Source organism: Triplophysa rosa, linkage group LG23 (genome assembly GCF_024868665.1).
Source record: "Triplophysa rosa linkage group LG23, Trosa_1v2, whole genome shotgun sequence".
NCBI classification, from domain to species: domain Eukaryota; kingdom Metazoa; phylum Chordata; class Actinopteri; order Cypriniformes; family Nemacheilidae; genus Triplophysa; species Triplophysa rosa.
In genome coordinates, this window is record NC_079912.1 from 1,985,687 (window position 1) to 2,001,166 (window position 15,480).

At 41.6% G+C, this 15,480-nt stretch overlaps 4 protein-coding genes across 4 annotated transcripts; 2 read left to right on the top strand and 2 right to left on the bottom strand.

The window, feature by feature from the left end:
* Window positions 1-488: 488 nt before the first annotated feature.
* Window positions 489-3,498, top strand: mss51 (MSS51 mitochondrial translational activator). Its single transcript, XM_057322127.1, has 6 exons — window positions 489-613; window positions 1,774-1,908; window positions 2,027-2,151; window positions 2,274-2,837; window positions 2,960-3,050; window positions 3,148-3,498. The coding sequence occupies exons 1-6, from the start codon at window positions 597-599 to the stop codon at window positions 3,344-3,346; spliced, it is 1,131 nt and encodes a 376-aa protein (XP_057178110.1). The 5' UTR covers window positions 489-596; the 3' UTR covers window positions 3,347-3,498.
* Window positions 3,499-3,794: 296 nt separating this feature from the next.
* LOC130547443 (myeloid-associated differentiation marker-like protein 2) lies at window positions 3,795-4,664 on the bottom strand. The gene has a single exon (XM_057323408.1). It carries the CDS (start codon window positions 4,662-4,664, stop codon window positions 3,795-3,797), a length of 870 nt encoding a protein of 289 aa, XP_057179391.1.
* Window positions 4,665-5,841: 1,177 nt separating this feature from the next.
* On the bottom strand, window positions 5,842-8,347 carry LOC130546725 (myeloid-associated differentiation marker-like protein 2). The gene is made up of 2 exons (XM_057322145.1): window positions 8,236-8,347; window positions 5,842-7,247 (listed from the first exon to the last, which is right to left on the bottom strand). Exon 2 carries the CDS (start codon window positions 7,231-7,233, stop codon window positions 6,367-6,369), a length of 867 nt encoding a protein of 288 aa, XP_057178128.1. The 5' UTR covers window positions 7,234-7,247; window positions 8,236-8,347; the 3' UTR covers window positions 5,842-6,366.
* A 386-nt stretch (window positions 8,348-8,733) lies between these two features.
* On the top strand, window positions 8,734-15,169 carry tbc1d24 (TBC1 domain family, member 24). Its single transcript, XM_057322103.1, has 7 exons — window positions 8,734-8,804; window positions 10,180-11,219; window positions 11,740-11,898; window positions 12,069-12,132; window positions 12,236-12,331; window positions 13,829-14,060; window positions 14,190-15,169. Exons 2-7 carry the CDS (start codon window positions 10,243-10,245, stop codon window positions 14,342-14,344), a joined length of 1,683 nt encoding a protein of 560 aa, XP_057178086.1. The 5' UTR covers window positions 8,734-8,804; window positions 10,180-10,242; the 3' UTR covers window positions 14,345-15,169.
* Window positions 15,170-15,480: the final 311 nt, after the last annotated feature.

The following is a 15,480-nucleotide window of genomic DNA, read 5'->3' on the forward strand; positions in this document are numbered from 1 at the left end:
AGTAAACATTTAGCACCACCTTGTGGTAAAACGACTCTGTCATTTATAGTCATAAAATTATTCAGTTCCAGGCATCAACTAATGGTATTTTTATGCATTTTGTGATATTATGTTTCATTTTTTTCTAATCTCATTCAGTTTCACTTTGTTTTTAAGGTCAGTGTGTGTGTCGAATGTTTCTAGATGAAGATGTGCTTTTCGATTCGACTTATGTAAATATGATTTGTTTGACATATACTTTGTTCCTTTCATTTGATACAGAGTATAAAAGACGTTAAACGATAGTATTACGCTAAATAATTATGTTATATAACTTGGTTAAATGTGTGTGTTTCATTTTGATTAACAAAAATATTTGGGGAAAATGTCGATGGGTTTTTATTTCACCCTCGTGTATGAAAATGGTCATATCTCTGTGTATAAACATTGTAACACCCTGACAGGGAAACCGAAGTCTCGAGAAAACACCCGCACAGCTGCCGCGGGTATAAAACATCGCGAGAGTCGCTCACCCGCCGCTTTAAACAATCGAGAGTAGCGACACTTGCCGGAAAAACTTCATTTACGAGCTCATCTATTTATATTCGACAAGAACAATGACAGAAACGAGAAGGTGAGATAGCAGAGATGCATTTCTTAAAACTCAAGGTTTTTATTACGTGTTTTATATGAGATTGCATGAGATCCCTGATCAGATTCCTGTGAATTAATGTCAATGTACATGATGTTATGCCATGATGGCTTCTGTCCGTGTGTTATGCTGATCAAGTTCACTTTTCAATGTTTTTCATGTTTTAACATTACAGTTGTTTGTAATACACTATTCTGCATTATGTTTTTAAATGTAGGTGTCTGTCTTAACTCAATTGTGTTTCAATAAGTGTTTTATAGTTGTTAAATATGTAAATTGCTGTCAAATGTTGTCCTCTCTGTCTTCTCTCTGTATATTGAATGTATTTAAAGAGGACAGATGATAAAAATAACCCCTCAGCTGTCACTGTCTTCCCTTCACACAGACCTCAGGCCTACAAAAATACTCTGAATCATGGATGAATATACAGAGATTTTTTCTATTTGTTAACAATGAACAGTTTTTTGTAATGTTAGTCAAAAATGTTGTTCATTGTTTGTTAATGTTCATTGTGCATTAATGTTAGCAGATGCCAGGTTTGATTTAAAAAAATATATATTGGTAAATGCTGAAACCAACATGAACTAAAATGATGTAGTAGTGTTCACTCTTAAAAAAAGGTGCTTCGGTGCCATAGAAGAACCTTTTCGTTCCATAAAGAACCTTTAAGATCTGAAGAACCTTAAAGTTCTTCAGACTATAAAAAAGCAAGAAAGAGATGGTTCTTTAAAGAACCTTTGGCTGAAGGGTTCTTTGTGGAACCAAAAATGGTTCTTCTTTCCATGGCATCGCTGTGAAGAACCTTTTAAGCAGCTTTTTTTTAGAGTGTTGTTCATGTAGTGAACTATAGGGAATTTAACATTTGGCAGATGCTTTTATCCAGTGCATTCAATCTCTTGCTTTTATCTGTATATTTTCTGTGATTTGAAATCATGAACATAACTATATTTTCTATATTTCACATTTTTGGGGGCATTTTAGTTGCACTTTTGATATATAAAGTGGTAAAAAGCTTCTTTTGTCTGTTTTGTTTGAAATTGAGAGATACTGGTGTCAGATATGTGGTCCACCATAGCCTGCCTTTATCAATGTGTAAGTGTTGTAATGTAATGTAAGTGTTTATCATCTCTCTCTTTCTTCAGTGCTCCAGACAATAAGCCTCTCACATTCCATACTCCAAAAGAGATGTTTGAAAAAATGGAGGAGTCCTTTAAGATCTGTGCACATTGTGAGAGTCTTCCATCACAGGTCACGGGCACATTGAAGCGATGCGCTCGGTAAGAAAGATGTGTGACTGTTCACGGTGACATGTTTAGATCTGAATATGAAATAAGAAATAGTTTATGTGATCTCTCGCTCTCTCTCTTTCTCTCTGTCTCTTTGTCTATTTTACAGCTGTCTCAATGTGTATTACTGCTGTAAAGAGTGTCAGAAGAAGAACTGGTCTCAGCATAAACTCTACTGTAATAAACTGCACATGGCTGCAATTGACAGACATGTTGAATGGCTCATTTATAAAGGTGAGCGACGTCAAACGTCTTCACCTGTTAAGACTTATTTGACGCTGCTTCTTAAATATACCTCATGTATGTAATTCCATGACTTATCATAGCTTTTTCATGGGCCTTCCACCATCCAACAGGAGATCTTCCTTTCTCTACGGAGGTGTGGTCTCGTCCTGCCAAAGACATTAGATGTTGGGATGATTGGCTCTCTATGCAGTGCGATCTGACGTCACGTCTGGAGCCCGTCCTGTCCGGGAAAAACATGACAGATCTCTGGACCAACGCCTGCCGAGTACGGCCGGAGGAGGCGGAGCTTCGTGATTCCATGTGGCGGGTGTGCAGTGAATTTTTCTCTCGGCCACTGACTGTGGATCTGGGGATTCAAATGTCCCGTCTGGACCCATATTCCCGGCCTCTGACCATACATCTAGTTGGCGCCGGTCATAATGAGACCCTGGGAGCCCGAACCACAGACATGGATGAGCTCAGCCGCATGTTCCCGGGGCATCAGGGACTGGAGGTGGTGATGGTGGGGCCGGAGGTGGTGCAGGGACCCATCATGAGACCCCCGCTGAGGGCTTTCGGCCCGCGGGGGAGAGTGTACATCAGTGCATACAAGGGTCTTTACCATCAGTTCTGGGAAGAAGTTATTGAGAGCGGTGAAGCTGCTAAACCAGATCTAGTGGTGGGATTTCATCCAGGTACAAACAACACAACAATCAATCCTGAACATTTTTTTAGATTGTCTATACTCATAATTTGAAATAGAAGTCAAGTCAACAATCTTATCCAAAATGTTGAATCTTGGTATCTTTCTTTTCAGGGTTCGATGGACAGGAGGTGAGTGAGGATTGGCTGCCGACACTCCTGCTGCTACGAGATTATAACATCCCGACGTTGTTCACCGTGGTCGTGTATGTTATGCGTACATGAAAAAAATACATTTGATGTTGAACTTACAGAGCAAACCCATGATTTCATAACCCCCCCCCCCTCTCTCTCTCTCTTTAGTGATGCAGAGCGTCAGTCAACTCTGCAGATGTTTTTGGAGTTGGAGATGCATGTTAAGGACACGGGCTCGAATCCCTTCAGCTCTTTAAAACCTGAACAACAGCCCAAGAGTCCCAACAAACCTCTCAGTTATGCCAACGCTTACTACATCTCCTTCCACGGCCTGCTGGAGATCCAAGAAGGAGAAGAACAGAACTAAAACTGAATGTTTTTACACGAACACGATCTTGTTAGAAATACCATGCTTGTGACTTAAGCAGTTTATGAGATTTCTGAGGTTTTTAACATGCTGTAATGAAACGTTCAGTGTTATAGCGTGATGTGTGATGTGTGTGTATGCACAAACATGCAAATATACACAGATAAACCAGTGTGTCAGTTTTATCACTGGGAAAGATAAACCCAGAAAAAATGACTTAATCTTTATATTTAATAATGGTATAATTCAACTGTCATTTCATTTGAATTTTATGTAAATTGACATAGCCTCGTGTTATTTCAAACCTGCGTGACTTTCTTCTTCAGAATACAAAAGAAGATATTTTGAAGAATGTTGGAAAACAAACAACATTGAACCTCATTGGATGAAAAATATCAAATATTTACCAAATATCATGTGAATGGTGAAAAATCACCTTTATGCATTTTTATCTGCGTTTACAAAGAACAATAAGACACCAAATGAGGTCAGCGGTGTAGAGCCCCAGGTTTACGTACGTCAGGACCGTGATCACATTCATGTCATGAAAGCGATAGTTATACATTTGATGCTCATCGCTTATTCCTTGTTGGTAGTTTTTATACCCAAAGGCAGGCCAGAGAATGGCGGCAGAAATGTAGAGCGCTACAGACACCCCGTCCACCACCAGCTCCATCTTCATGAGATCACAACAGCACAGCAGATTCACACACTTCTGAAGATGTGTCAGGATTACAACCACGCTTGGAAGAAAACACACCACATAGACCAGAATGCACCAGATCAACCCTGCTGGACGATAGCGGTTCTCCACGCCTTTGAAGTAGTTGTACACCGCAGCAAATATGAGACAGGCGACAAACGCCTGACTGAAGCGTAAGATGCCCCGACCGTTGGAGAGATAACCTTCAGGACACTTGAGCTTTAACTTCACGGCATCCGCCACGTACACTCCAAATGCCACGATGGAGGCAATGGCACAACACATGTCCGCAAAGCATGTCGAGCACACAAAGAACACGCAGAAGATGACAGATGCAGACAGCAGCATTAGTGAAGACAGAAGAGTGAGTCCACAGCTCAGGTCATCCCAGCTGTGTTTCAACACACAACCTTCAATCACTTTAGCCAACAGACACTTCTCAATCACGAAGATCACGAGAGCAACAATGGCTCCAAATGCCCAGACGAACTCACACCAGATGCCGTACGGACTGGACGTGGAGCCGCGGAATGTTGGGATGAGCAGGGCCAGAATGCAGAATACAAACTCAAGGATCCGGAAAGTCTGAGAGAGACTCAAACCGCACAAACCCATTCTTACTGAGGAGCAGGTGCACAGCGGAGAAGTGTGTGTGAATGTGTGTGAATGACAGAGCCGTTGAGACTGAAGTGGACAGTTATTTTACACAGCATGATTTACATTTCAACAACTGATAACATCATTACACTTATCATAAACTCTTACTGCTGATGTGTGTCTCATTTTTCTATATTTTCATATTCCAAACAGTAACCTCCCTCTAAGACAGTGTTTCTCAGGCCCCACTGGGAATAGAAACATGACAAGTGGGGCGCGACAAACGGGAGGAAATTTGGTCAATTTTGTGCCCATCTCTATTAATTCCTTTATTTATTGACCACACTCAAAACAAAACAACGGCACATATAAATTTAACCTTTTCTTAAAGACTGCAAAGAAAATGTCACGTGAAACCATAGTAGCCTACGTGAGTGATTTCACATCAGAATGTTAATTGAAGCGGAACAAAACTGTAATGTGGAGAGGCGGTAGTGGGTATCAGGGCTGGACTGGGATGTTAAATTGGCCCTGGCATTTTTTACAAGCTTCGGCCCTCCACCATTTTTGTCAACGGGGTGAACGGGGGGGGGGGGGAAGAGTGGTGGTCGTGCGGCTGTCATTGCCTTTGCTGCATGTCCGATTCGCAATTGCATTCGCGTTCCCGATTCACACTTCTAATCCGTCCATCTCTCTGGCCCATGCATCCGTTTCGGCCCAAAAAGTACATCGGCCCACCGGGAAAATGCCCGGTATACCCGATTACCAATCCAGCCCTGGTGGGTATAAAAGTTAGCAATCGAGTTTGTGACATGAAACTGGAGATTCGGCACCAGCAGAAAACCAAGACAGACAGTGGACATAAAGTTTATTACCATTTTGTTGGGGCGATTGGGGACAGGTGGGGCTCGGAACCCTTCACTGCCTCCAGGGAGAGCCAGAAAAAGTCTGAGAAACACTGCTCTAAGAGTTCCCCATTAACCAAAAAAATAACCATGATTTTACTACACTGTTAAAAAACGGATAAAGTACTGGCGGGTAATTATCAGTTCATTTTTCATTTATGTCACAGACATTTCTGTTAATGCTACAATGTAATTTAATGCAGTGCAAAATGTAAAATAGAGGTAAATGAACTGTAAAAAAAATGAATACGGAACATTCCTTCATATTACTACAGGAGGCCTATATTATGCCCTATTTTTACAGATATTTTGTATGTATTTTGAGTGTATAGTTACAAATGAACCACGCAGAAAAACTGGGGTTTCAATTCAGAAAAAACATGGTTAGTACACTTTTTTTATAGTAAGGGGAGGGAAAAGCAAACACGTTCAATACAAGCAGTTTTAATTTTATTGAACACTTCAAAATCAGGTAAAAATACACAAATGTAACGCAAGTCATTTATTTTGAACAGTTAACAGCAAACAATGGAATCAACGTGACTCTTTCATTAGACCCACTGGAAATGTATATCGGGATGTTAAAGATGGCCAAAAATACAAATTCTGTCATCGTTTATTCACTCTCAAATCTTTTAAAACCTGTATGCGACACTTTCTCTACAGTGAAACACAAAAGAAGATATTTTTCAGAAATGTCTCAGTGGTTTTGTGTTCATGCAATGGAAGTCAATGGGGATCAGTGTTGTTTGGTTTTCAACGTTCTTCAAAATATCTTCTTTTGTGTTCTGCAGAAGATAGAAACTCGTACAGGTTTAAGAGCGTCTGAATCCACATATACCGCAGCAGGTGAAGATGAGGTCGATGGCGTAGATGCCGAGGTTAATGTAGGTCATGATGGTCACCACAAACTGGATGCTCCATATGCAACTGTCTCCCGGGCAGTCTTTGGGTCGCGGGTTCCCTCGAAAACTGTAGATGGGCCAAAGTAGGGCAGCAGAGATGTAAAGCACAACCGAAATGACCAGGAAAACCACGGCGAAGCGGTCAATGCCACAGGGCAGACATTTTCTTAACTTAGTCATGATGTTGGTGATGATGAGGAGGAGGGTTAAAGGCAACGGAACCGCGTAGGCCACGATACACCACAGCAGAGCTGGTTTGCCCACGTAACCGATCAAAGAAATGAGGATGATGCACCCAACAAACGCTTCAAGAATCTTAACCAGGCCGGGAAGCGCAGACACGTATGTGGAAGAGCGCGTCGAATCGCATTTGTCCCTGAACGTCTCCACGCAGTAAAGTATGCAACATACGGCGGAGAGGATCGTCACGCACCAGCCCCAGACGCACCTCCGGCAGACGTAGAAGTTGGCAAACATCACCGTGCAGGAGAAAGTGCAGATGGACGACATCACGGCCATGCCCGTCGTGAAGTCGTCCCAATCCATACAAAACGACAAGATGAGCTTGTGGATGAGCAACATCTCGATGATGGTGATGACCAGCGTGAGGAGAGGACACAAAGCCCAGATCACCATACAGTAGATCCAGTAGGTGTGAAATGGGTGACTCCAGATGTAGCTCACTCCAAACGTCAGCGCACACATCAGGATCTCGGCCATGTGCAGACAGCCGCGACGACCCGTCAGTGCTGAAGGAGTGAATTTGACCTTGTCCATCCTGGAGAGGAACACTTACAAACACAAAGTGCCACTTTCAGAGTGACCGAGGTGTTATTAAAGAGATGGTATGGAAATGAGCTGCTCTCTCGGAGATAAAAACACACACGATGGGTCGATGCATGCAAAACGGTCACACTAGGATGCGCTATCATGTGTATAAACCTCTTTAGTAGAGAATAAATGTAATAAATTTGACTGAAACACATAAGAACTGAGTGTAATTGTTAACGTATAACTCATTTCACTCACACAATAAAGAGAGAGACTTGGCAATGAATTGAAATGAAAACTGAATGAAAGGGAAATGTTGATGCATTTTGATGCATTGCTTTCCAGTCACAGCATGTGTGCATGGCTTCTGAACTTTGGACTGATTTTAGTGAATCATATATTCATATTCAAAAGCTACTTTGTAAATTATTTGTCAGTGCCACAACTACAAATAAATGTTTTATATATCATATCTGTCTGAAATTGACAGTTATATTTTTGGTCTACATTTAAATGTGACAATCTATTTTTATTGATTTATTTGTGTTTCTGTAGATCAGTGGTTCTCAGACCTCTTGTTCTCTTGTGCTGGTTGCATTGCTTTGTGGTCCCCCAAATAAAGACTTATGATCTTGAACTTAGAATTTTTATTAAACCAAAGACATGTTCAATTATACAATGCTGAAACTTTTTTTTTGGTATTATTTTTCTGATGTTGGATTGCACAAAATGTGTGATACATTTTTATATTTCATAAAATGCCACAAAAACTGTGGCCCCCCTGGACCCATCTTGTTGCCCCCCAGGGGGCCACGGCCTTCAGTTTTGAGAACCGTTCTATTGATAGCTTTCCTAAGATCAAGAACCGGTACAATGTCTAATATGGAACATTTGCTTTGGAGCACAAGAGCTGCATGTCAAGACAAACACCGACTGTTTGCAGCACCAGCGGCCTTGATTGAGTTATGGTAATAAGTGTCATGTGTGAGAGGGACACTGTCTCATTACCAGAGCAGAATGACCCTCTTCACAGTCACAAGGCCATATAACTGTAAACATGTCAGGTTATAGAGGACAGCCTCGCCCTTCCTCTTCATTGCTCCTTGAAATGAAGGCAAACATTTTTTGTGTTCCTGCTAAAAACAATAGAACCCATTAGAGAAATACAAAGGATTTAATGGTTACAACCAGAGTTGTTTTGTTTTAATAATTAATTGAATGTTGGTTTTAATAGGATCTATAATGATGTCTTAGCGTCTCTACTAATAATATTTTAGGATGCAAATCAATAGAACACCATTAAATCCTACTGAAATGAGTGCCATAATCTTACATTATTGAATGTTAGCTGTTTCACAATTGTGGAATTCTGCACGTGTACTTCTGGGAAATATAAAAATTCTTCATTAATTAAATTCTTCACAAACAACGTCTTGCCTTTACTCGTAAAAAGCATTAGAATAAATTTCATATTTTAGATATGTCACGAGTCAGGGTGCGCGGTGACGGCAGCGCTCACTGCGCATGCGCGCACAATCCCAAACATGCCCGCTGACTGACAGCCGAAAGCGAATCAGGTACGACCTTTCATTCAAATGTTTTTCTTATAGTTACATTTTCTGAATGTCAAGAATGTGTTCGCGATTCCTGCACTTATCGCGCGGCACTATGAAGGTTTAAATGTCTTCACATTCCGATTCAGTGTGTGTCTGAGACATTAGCTGCACGCGCCATTCACATTAGCTACATCTTGAAGCCTTGTCGTTTCATGCACCGTTGCATGCATCGATAACACATCCGAGGCACTGAAATAATACACGCTGTTGTCTCTGCGTATGCATTAGTGGTGCGTGCCGGATTGTGACTATAAAACGTCACGTGTCAAGAAGTGAACGACTATTTCACAGGAAATTGAAAGCGCATGCGTGTTCTCTAATGTCACTGTCTGTCAGTGAAACTTGACAAATGTGAAGTATACATGTATAATTTCTCGGCATATAAAAAAATTCTCGGCATATTAAGCGTGTGCGTATAACAGTTACCCCTATAGATCGCTAGGCGGGCGCGGCGCGCACGTCTGACGGTCTGTCTCGCTCGCTGATTGGTTGACAGACAGACTTGACTGGACGATTTCTAATCTGCTTTTTAAACCATTATCACTAAACTGTGGTTACTTGGTGTTTGGTAACATGTTGAGTTTTGCCGTGGTAAATGTTCGTGAGAGCTTTGGTTACCTGTCTGCACTGCACAAAGCTGTTTACCATTAAAACCATTACAAAGTGTATTGTATTTTGGGCCTTTTCTATTCATTTTTTTATGAATGTTTTAATGGTTTGCATACTCCAGATAACATCCCACCAATAGAACCCAACAGTAGGCATTTTTTTCAAGACTTGTGATATTTCACTGACTAACCCTTTCAGGGTTTTAACCTGTTGCTCACAGATGCACATCCACCTGTTGTGATGTAAATGGATTATAGCCACTGACCCCGATGCCATTTACCTTAACAGCAAATCCAGTTTAGTGTTTCAGCTTTGTGCCTGAAGTTTATGTTGTTATGTTGTTGAGATGCTCTTACTTCATAGAAAGTGTACAATACAATAATCCACTGCATGCATGACAGGTCTTGTGAAATAAAGGCGCAGAGAGAAAGGGGGGACAGACCTGTCTTTCAAAATCTAATACATGTAATTGGCCAATTCTGTTGAGTCTGACACAAACACAAACATTCAGAGTTTGTAATGAGAGTAAATCTGGTGATTTCTGTACACAGCAGCAGCAGTGTTATTGTTGTGTGACTCCATGTTCTGTAATCTGTATTATTTTTGTGTTATGTTTATGAATATTATATTAAATACTGAATATTAAATTCTCAACAATTATGTCAAGTTAGCATGTTCGTACTTCATACATAACACTTTATAAATATGATCATTTTTGTCTCAACAGTTGAAGCAGTATGGGCAGATAGTTTCTATCTTTCCATCTGTGTTTGTGATCGGGTCAGTGGTCATGGCGGTGGATTGCGGCGTGTTCGTGGACTGGTCTCAGTTGGCCAATGTGTCTCGTGATGTGGCTCCCAGTAAGACCGAATATAAAGACTTTAAAGAGCTGAAACAGCACGCCCGCTCGGGCCACTGGGCAAAAAATCACGCTCAGCGAGCTGCTGTTTACCAGCAGCTCCTCAAAGCTCTCCCTTGCCGCACAGTCACCCCAGACGCTGAAGTCTACCGGGACATCGTAGGGAATTCCAACAGCAAGCGAAACCCATCCGCCTACCCTCTGCCGGAGTTTGTGGACGGGGCAGCTGTGCCCGGTTACTGTCTGAAAGCGGAATCGGTCGGCTCGGTGCACGCCGTCATTTCCTGCATAGCAGGGCAGTTTCCGGACATCTCGTACTGCCCGTCGTTGCCGGCGGTGACGGCACTGCTGATGCATTGGAGCGCAGACGAAGCGCAGTGCTTTGAGGACGTCAGTCGCATGCTGGCCTGCAACGAACCTGGGCGACGTTTGATAGACCAGACTTTCCTTGCATATCAGTCGGCCTGCATGACCTTTGGCGACCTCATGCACAAGTACTGCCCCGCTGCGCATAAGCTGATCATCGCCACGGCGACAGACGTGCTGGAGGTGTACTCTGATTGGCAGAGATGGGTTTTGGGTGATCTTCCTTGTAGCTACGCTGCCCGTGTACTAGATGTGTTTTTGGTGGAGGGCTACAAAGTTCTCTACCGGGTCGCGCTGGCCATTCTGAAGTTCTACCGGAAGCAGTGGGCGGCAAACGGCTCGACCGTAACCAAGCAGGATTCTGCAGGGGTCAGAGGTGATATCCAGGCGTTTGTGCAGAACATCGGCAAATGCGTGACGGCAGACAAACTGATGGACAAAGCGTTCTCCATACGCCTGTTCAGCCGCAAAGAAATCACGTTGTTACAGCTGGCCAATGAGAAATCACTGCAGCAGAAGGGCATCACTGTTAAACAGAAGAGGTAATGAAAAAAAAAAACATCAGTCTGCACTCAATTCACAAAAATATTTCATGTTCGGCGCTTCGGACATCTGAAGGAAGACTACTTTTTGTACATTGATTATTTAAGCGTACCATTTTAGCTGATTCTGTAGTATACAATATACACAACATGCATTGGATAGGATACACAGATGAACTTTTGTTTGTGATGTTTGTCTTCTGTTGTGTGTTTGGCTCTACTTTACAGTTTTCCATTATTTCTCACATTTTTCTTTCCCATTTTCTTCACCTTTATGTTCCATTTTAAGGTCTGATTTGTTTTTCCTCTTGTTCATAGTAGTTTATTCTTTAATGTTTCATTTCTGCTGCTCTTCTCTCGTCTTTCTGTGCTGTGCTGTGCTTTAGCTCTAGAAGGTGAGTCTTCTTCATTGTCATCCTCACATTTTTATTTTTTATTTACTGATGTTGAAATTTGGTCAAAATGTGTATGTATATATTGTTGAAGCGCTCTCTCCCTCTGTCTCTCGCTCTCTGTTTAGGCAGAATGTACAGTTAGCCGTGAACGCAGATAATTTCAGCTCTGAGATCGTCAGTGCTAAGGAGATCAGAGATATCTGGTCATGGATCCCTGAAAGATTCGCTTTGTGTCAACCACAACTGCTCTTCACAACCTCCACACACGGCTGCAGTCTCAACAGGTGAAAACATCCACACACACACATGCATGTGCATTAACACACAAACACAGATACGCGCATACGTATACATTAACACACACACACACAGATGAAAGCATCTTATAATTGCATAAATGTAATTAAACACTAAGTGAACGTCTCATTGTGTCTGTGTATGATGTTCGTTTCAGGTTTTATTCACATTGCGAGGGACACGAGCCAACACTGCTGCTCATTAAAACAACAGGCAGAGAGGTACGTCAGTCTTTCTGTCTCTCTGTTCCTCTTAGAAAATGTGTTCTGTATAAGCAACCTCTTCGTTTGGGATTGACGTGTGTCTCATCCAATCCTGTTGCAGGTGTGTGGGGCCTTCCTGTCCACTGATTGGGAGGAGCGGAAGAGGGGCGGGAACAAGCTCAGTTTCTTTGGCACTGGAGAGTGTTTCGTTTTCAGAGTATGTCACATTTCTTCCAGTCCTTTCTATGGTTAATAATGGGATGCTGGTTAATAATGGGATGCTGGAGTAGAATGGGGACTGAGTGAGTTTATGTGAGAGAATCGCAGATGTATCCTGTTTAATGACCACTAGGTGTCACTATTTGACAAGAGAATGTGGTTAATACAATCAGACCTTTAAAGGGACAATACGGCGTTTTTAGGAGGATCTATTGACAGAAATGCAATATAATATATAAAACTATTTCTTCAGAGGTGTATAAAAGACCTCACGTAATGAACCGTTATGTTTGTAATACCTAGAATAAGCTGTTTATATCTTCATACATTGAATTCGCCGCCATGTTTTGTACAGCAGCCCTAAACGGACAAACAGCTCTACAACGCGTGTTTCCTCTCCGCTGCGGTATTGTGGTAAAACGGATCGCAGGATGATCCGTGATCCACGCTCTTCGGTGCGGAACGCATGTGACCCGTGGATTAACTGAAAGTTTATTCATCATTGAGTAAAAGAATAAAACGCGCTCTCGCTCGCTCTCTCCAGTATCTGGACGAGTACAATATTAAAGCGGTTCCAGATAAACAATGACGCTCAAAACTGCTCCGTCACACAGCTAATATTACAACAACAACATATCTTGGTATGTTAGTATGTTACTCACATACTGATCCGAATCAAAGCAACCTCCTCGGGGGTGATTTTTAGACGATCTTTCTCTCCATCGTCTCTCTGCTGGAAAGTATCTCCATAGATATCTGTGAGTATATCTGCAAAAAGCCTTAGTACCGCGGGTCCTAACGTGTCTCTGCTGTAAAGTCTTTATAATATTAACGCAGGTAGCTCCTGCCTGACTTTTATCCTTCTTTTTAAACTTAAAATCCACAAACCTTTTTTATGTAATAAATAAGACATCGCTGTTTCTACAGTCTTTCTAATGCCTGCAAAATCTCTTCCCTGCGTCAATATGAGAACGACATCTTTTTGTGCTGTGGTGGCCACCGTCATGTTTGGACTATAGATGTTAAATCTATAATACAACGCTAGTGGCCGCTGTTAATCAAAAACTGCGCGTTTAAAGTTCATTATTTCATCCTGTCACGGTCATAGAGAATCGTTTTTTGCTCAGGAAGCTTTTTCTATTTTCATTTGTTTATTTAATTCAATTTTATTTATAAAGCAAAAATATTGTTTATGTATTTATGTATTACTTTTGTGTTGTATATTGTATATTTCTCCTAAAATCTACATATAGATGCATGGTTTAAGAGCGCAGTTTTATTAGTTTGTTGGTCAATGCTTTCAGTTTGAACCTGCAGCTATCGGGTCACCAGCCCGGATCTCTAACCACAAAGTTACATAACACTGTCTGTTCAGAGAGGTGTAACGTCCAGCGTCTGACCACAAGAGAAACCACAGGAACAGTTACTTTGATGTTTTTGGTGTTTTTCAGTATAGTTTGTGTGAAACCTAAACAGCATCATGGCTTTGTTTTAGATGAAGCCAGAAATGGAGCGCTACGAGTGGGTCATCATCAAACACCCGGAGCTGGCGAGCGCGGCCCAGCCCGCGGCCGATGACCAGGCTGGCAACAGTTCACCCCTGAATCTAGAAAAACCAGCCACAGATCCATCTCACCTCTCACCCTTCCTGTCTGCACGACACTTCAACCTGAACTCAAGAAACACCTCCATGTTTATGGCGGGAAACATCGACTCCATCATTATTGGTGAGTCAGATGCCCGTTTCTCACATGAGTTTTCATTCTTGCTTTGTTTTGCCTTTCTTTGGTGAATAGAAGTTTTACTTTAAATCTCCATGAGCTGTTTCTGTAACACATGATCTGTTGTTTTTAAAGGTGGAGGGGACGGTAACGCTCTCTACATCGATTCAGAGCTGAACCACGGCCGAACCGAACGCTGCCTGACCTTTGACAACCCTCCTCTGTGCGCCGAGAGCTTTCAGATCGCTCTCCTGGAGGTGTGGGGCTTCAAAGACACCATGGAATCGTAAGAACGGCTCACGGCATGTGCAGATCGAGAGCCCTGATGGTTGTGTGGTGTTTGACGTCCCTTCATGTAGGTGGTTGGAGCTTCAATGCTTCTCTGTGCACTAAAACAAACAACCTGAGCTCCAGTGGGAATCAAGTGTTTAATGAGTATATTTATAAATGCAAGACTTGATATGTATAATTTATCATAATGTATGTCAACATATTTTATTTCGGGTTTTTTTGTCATATATCAGCAGACGGCATGTGAAGAAAAGCTCTGATGAAGTTCAGAATAACATCTAACAATATCTTTTATGTGTGCTTCTTAAAACTGATGTTAGTAATGATCAATATCTGTATGAAATGAGGACCAGATCAGTAAAATATAGCTGGGAGACTTTGGTTTAACTAAATCAGAGGAGTAAGACAGTGTGTCCTGATGAGAACAGGGTGTCTTTTTCAAAGGTGATTGATTCTAGGTGTCTTTTTGAAAGTATTCTGTGTTGCTTATAACAGTAAATGTGTGTGCAGTACTCTGCCCTTAGGCCACGCTGTCCTCTAGCGCTGGATTGAACACATGTACCCTGGTAAATCTCATGAAGAAATGTCCTGGTCATATTTACATCCTTTGTTTTTCTGGTATCATGACGGATATTTGTCAGTAGATTCACCCACCGTTTGTTAAAATGCATACATTCTCTATTACATCCCTCTCTGCACTGTGTGCCAACTAAAAGAGACAAAGAGAACTAAAAACTTTCTCACTCTTTATAGACCTCCAGTTACGTTTGATTATTGATCTGAAAATAAAATTACTTCTGGGATGTTCACCCCCCCCCAAAATATAGGCTATATATATTATTTATATCTAATATGTGAAACGCCAAAGTGAAATTTATAGAACGTTTCGGCCATTCCTTATTTAGTGAAAGTGAAGGATGTGCTCTCAAGCTCCACTTGCTTCATCTGAGCTGGACAGCCCCTGTTTAGCTTCTGCTTTAGGCTTTATAAGTTTTCATTTTTTGAGTCTTCATATTTAACTAAATGTATCGGGTTTGATTTCAATGTGAAGTAGAAAATGTTTTGTTAATCGTGTAATTGTCTGCCTGAGTTATATGGCTGATTTTTTTTTTTTTGGTTAGAAAGTATTACACAG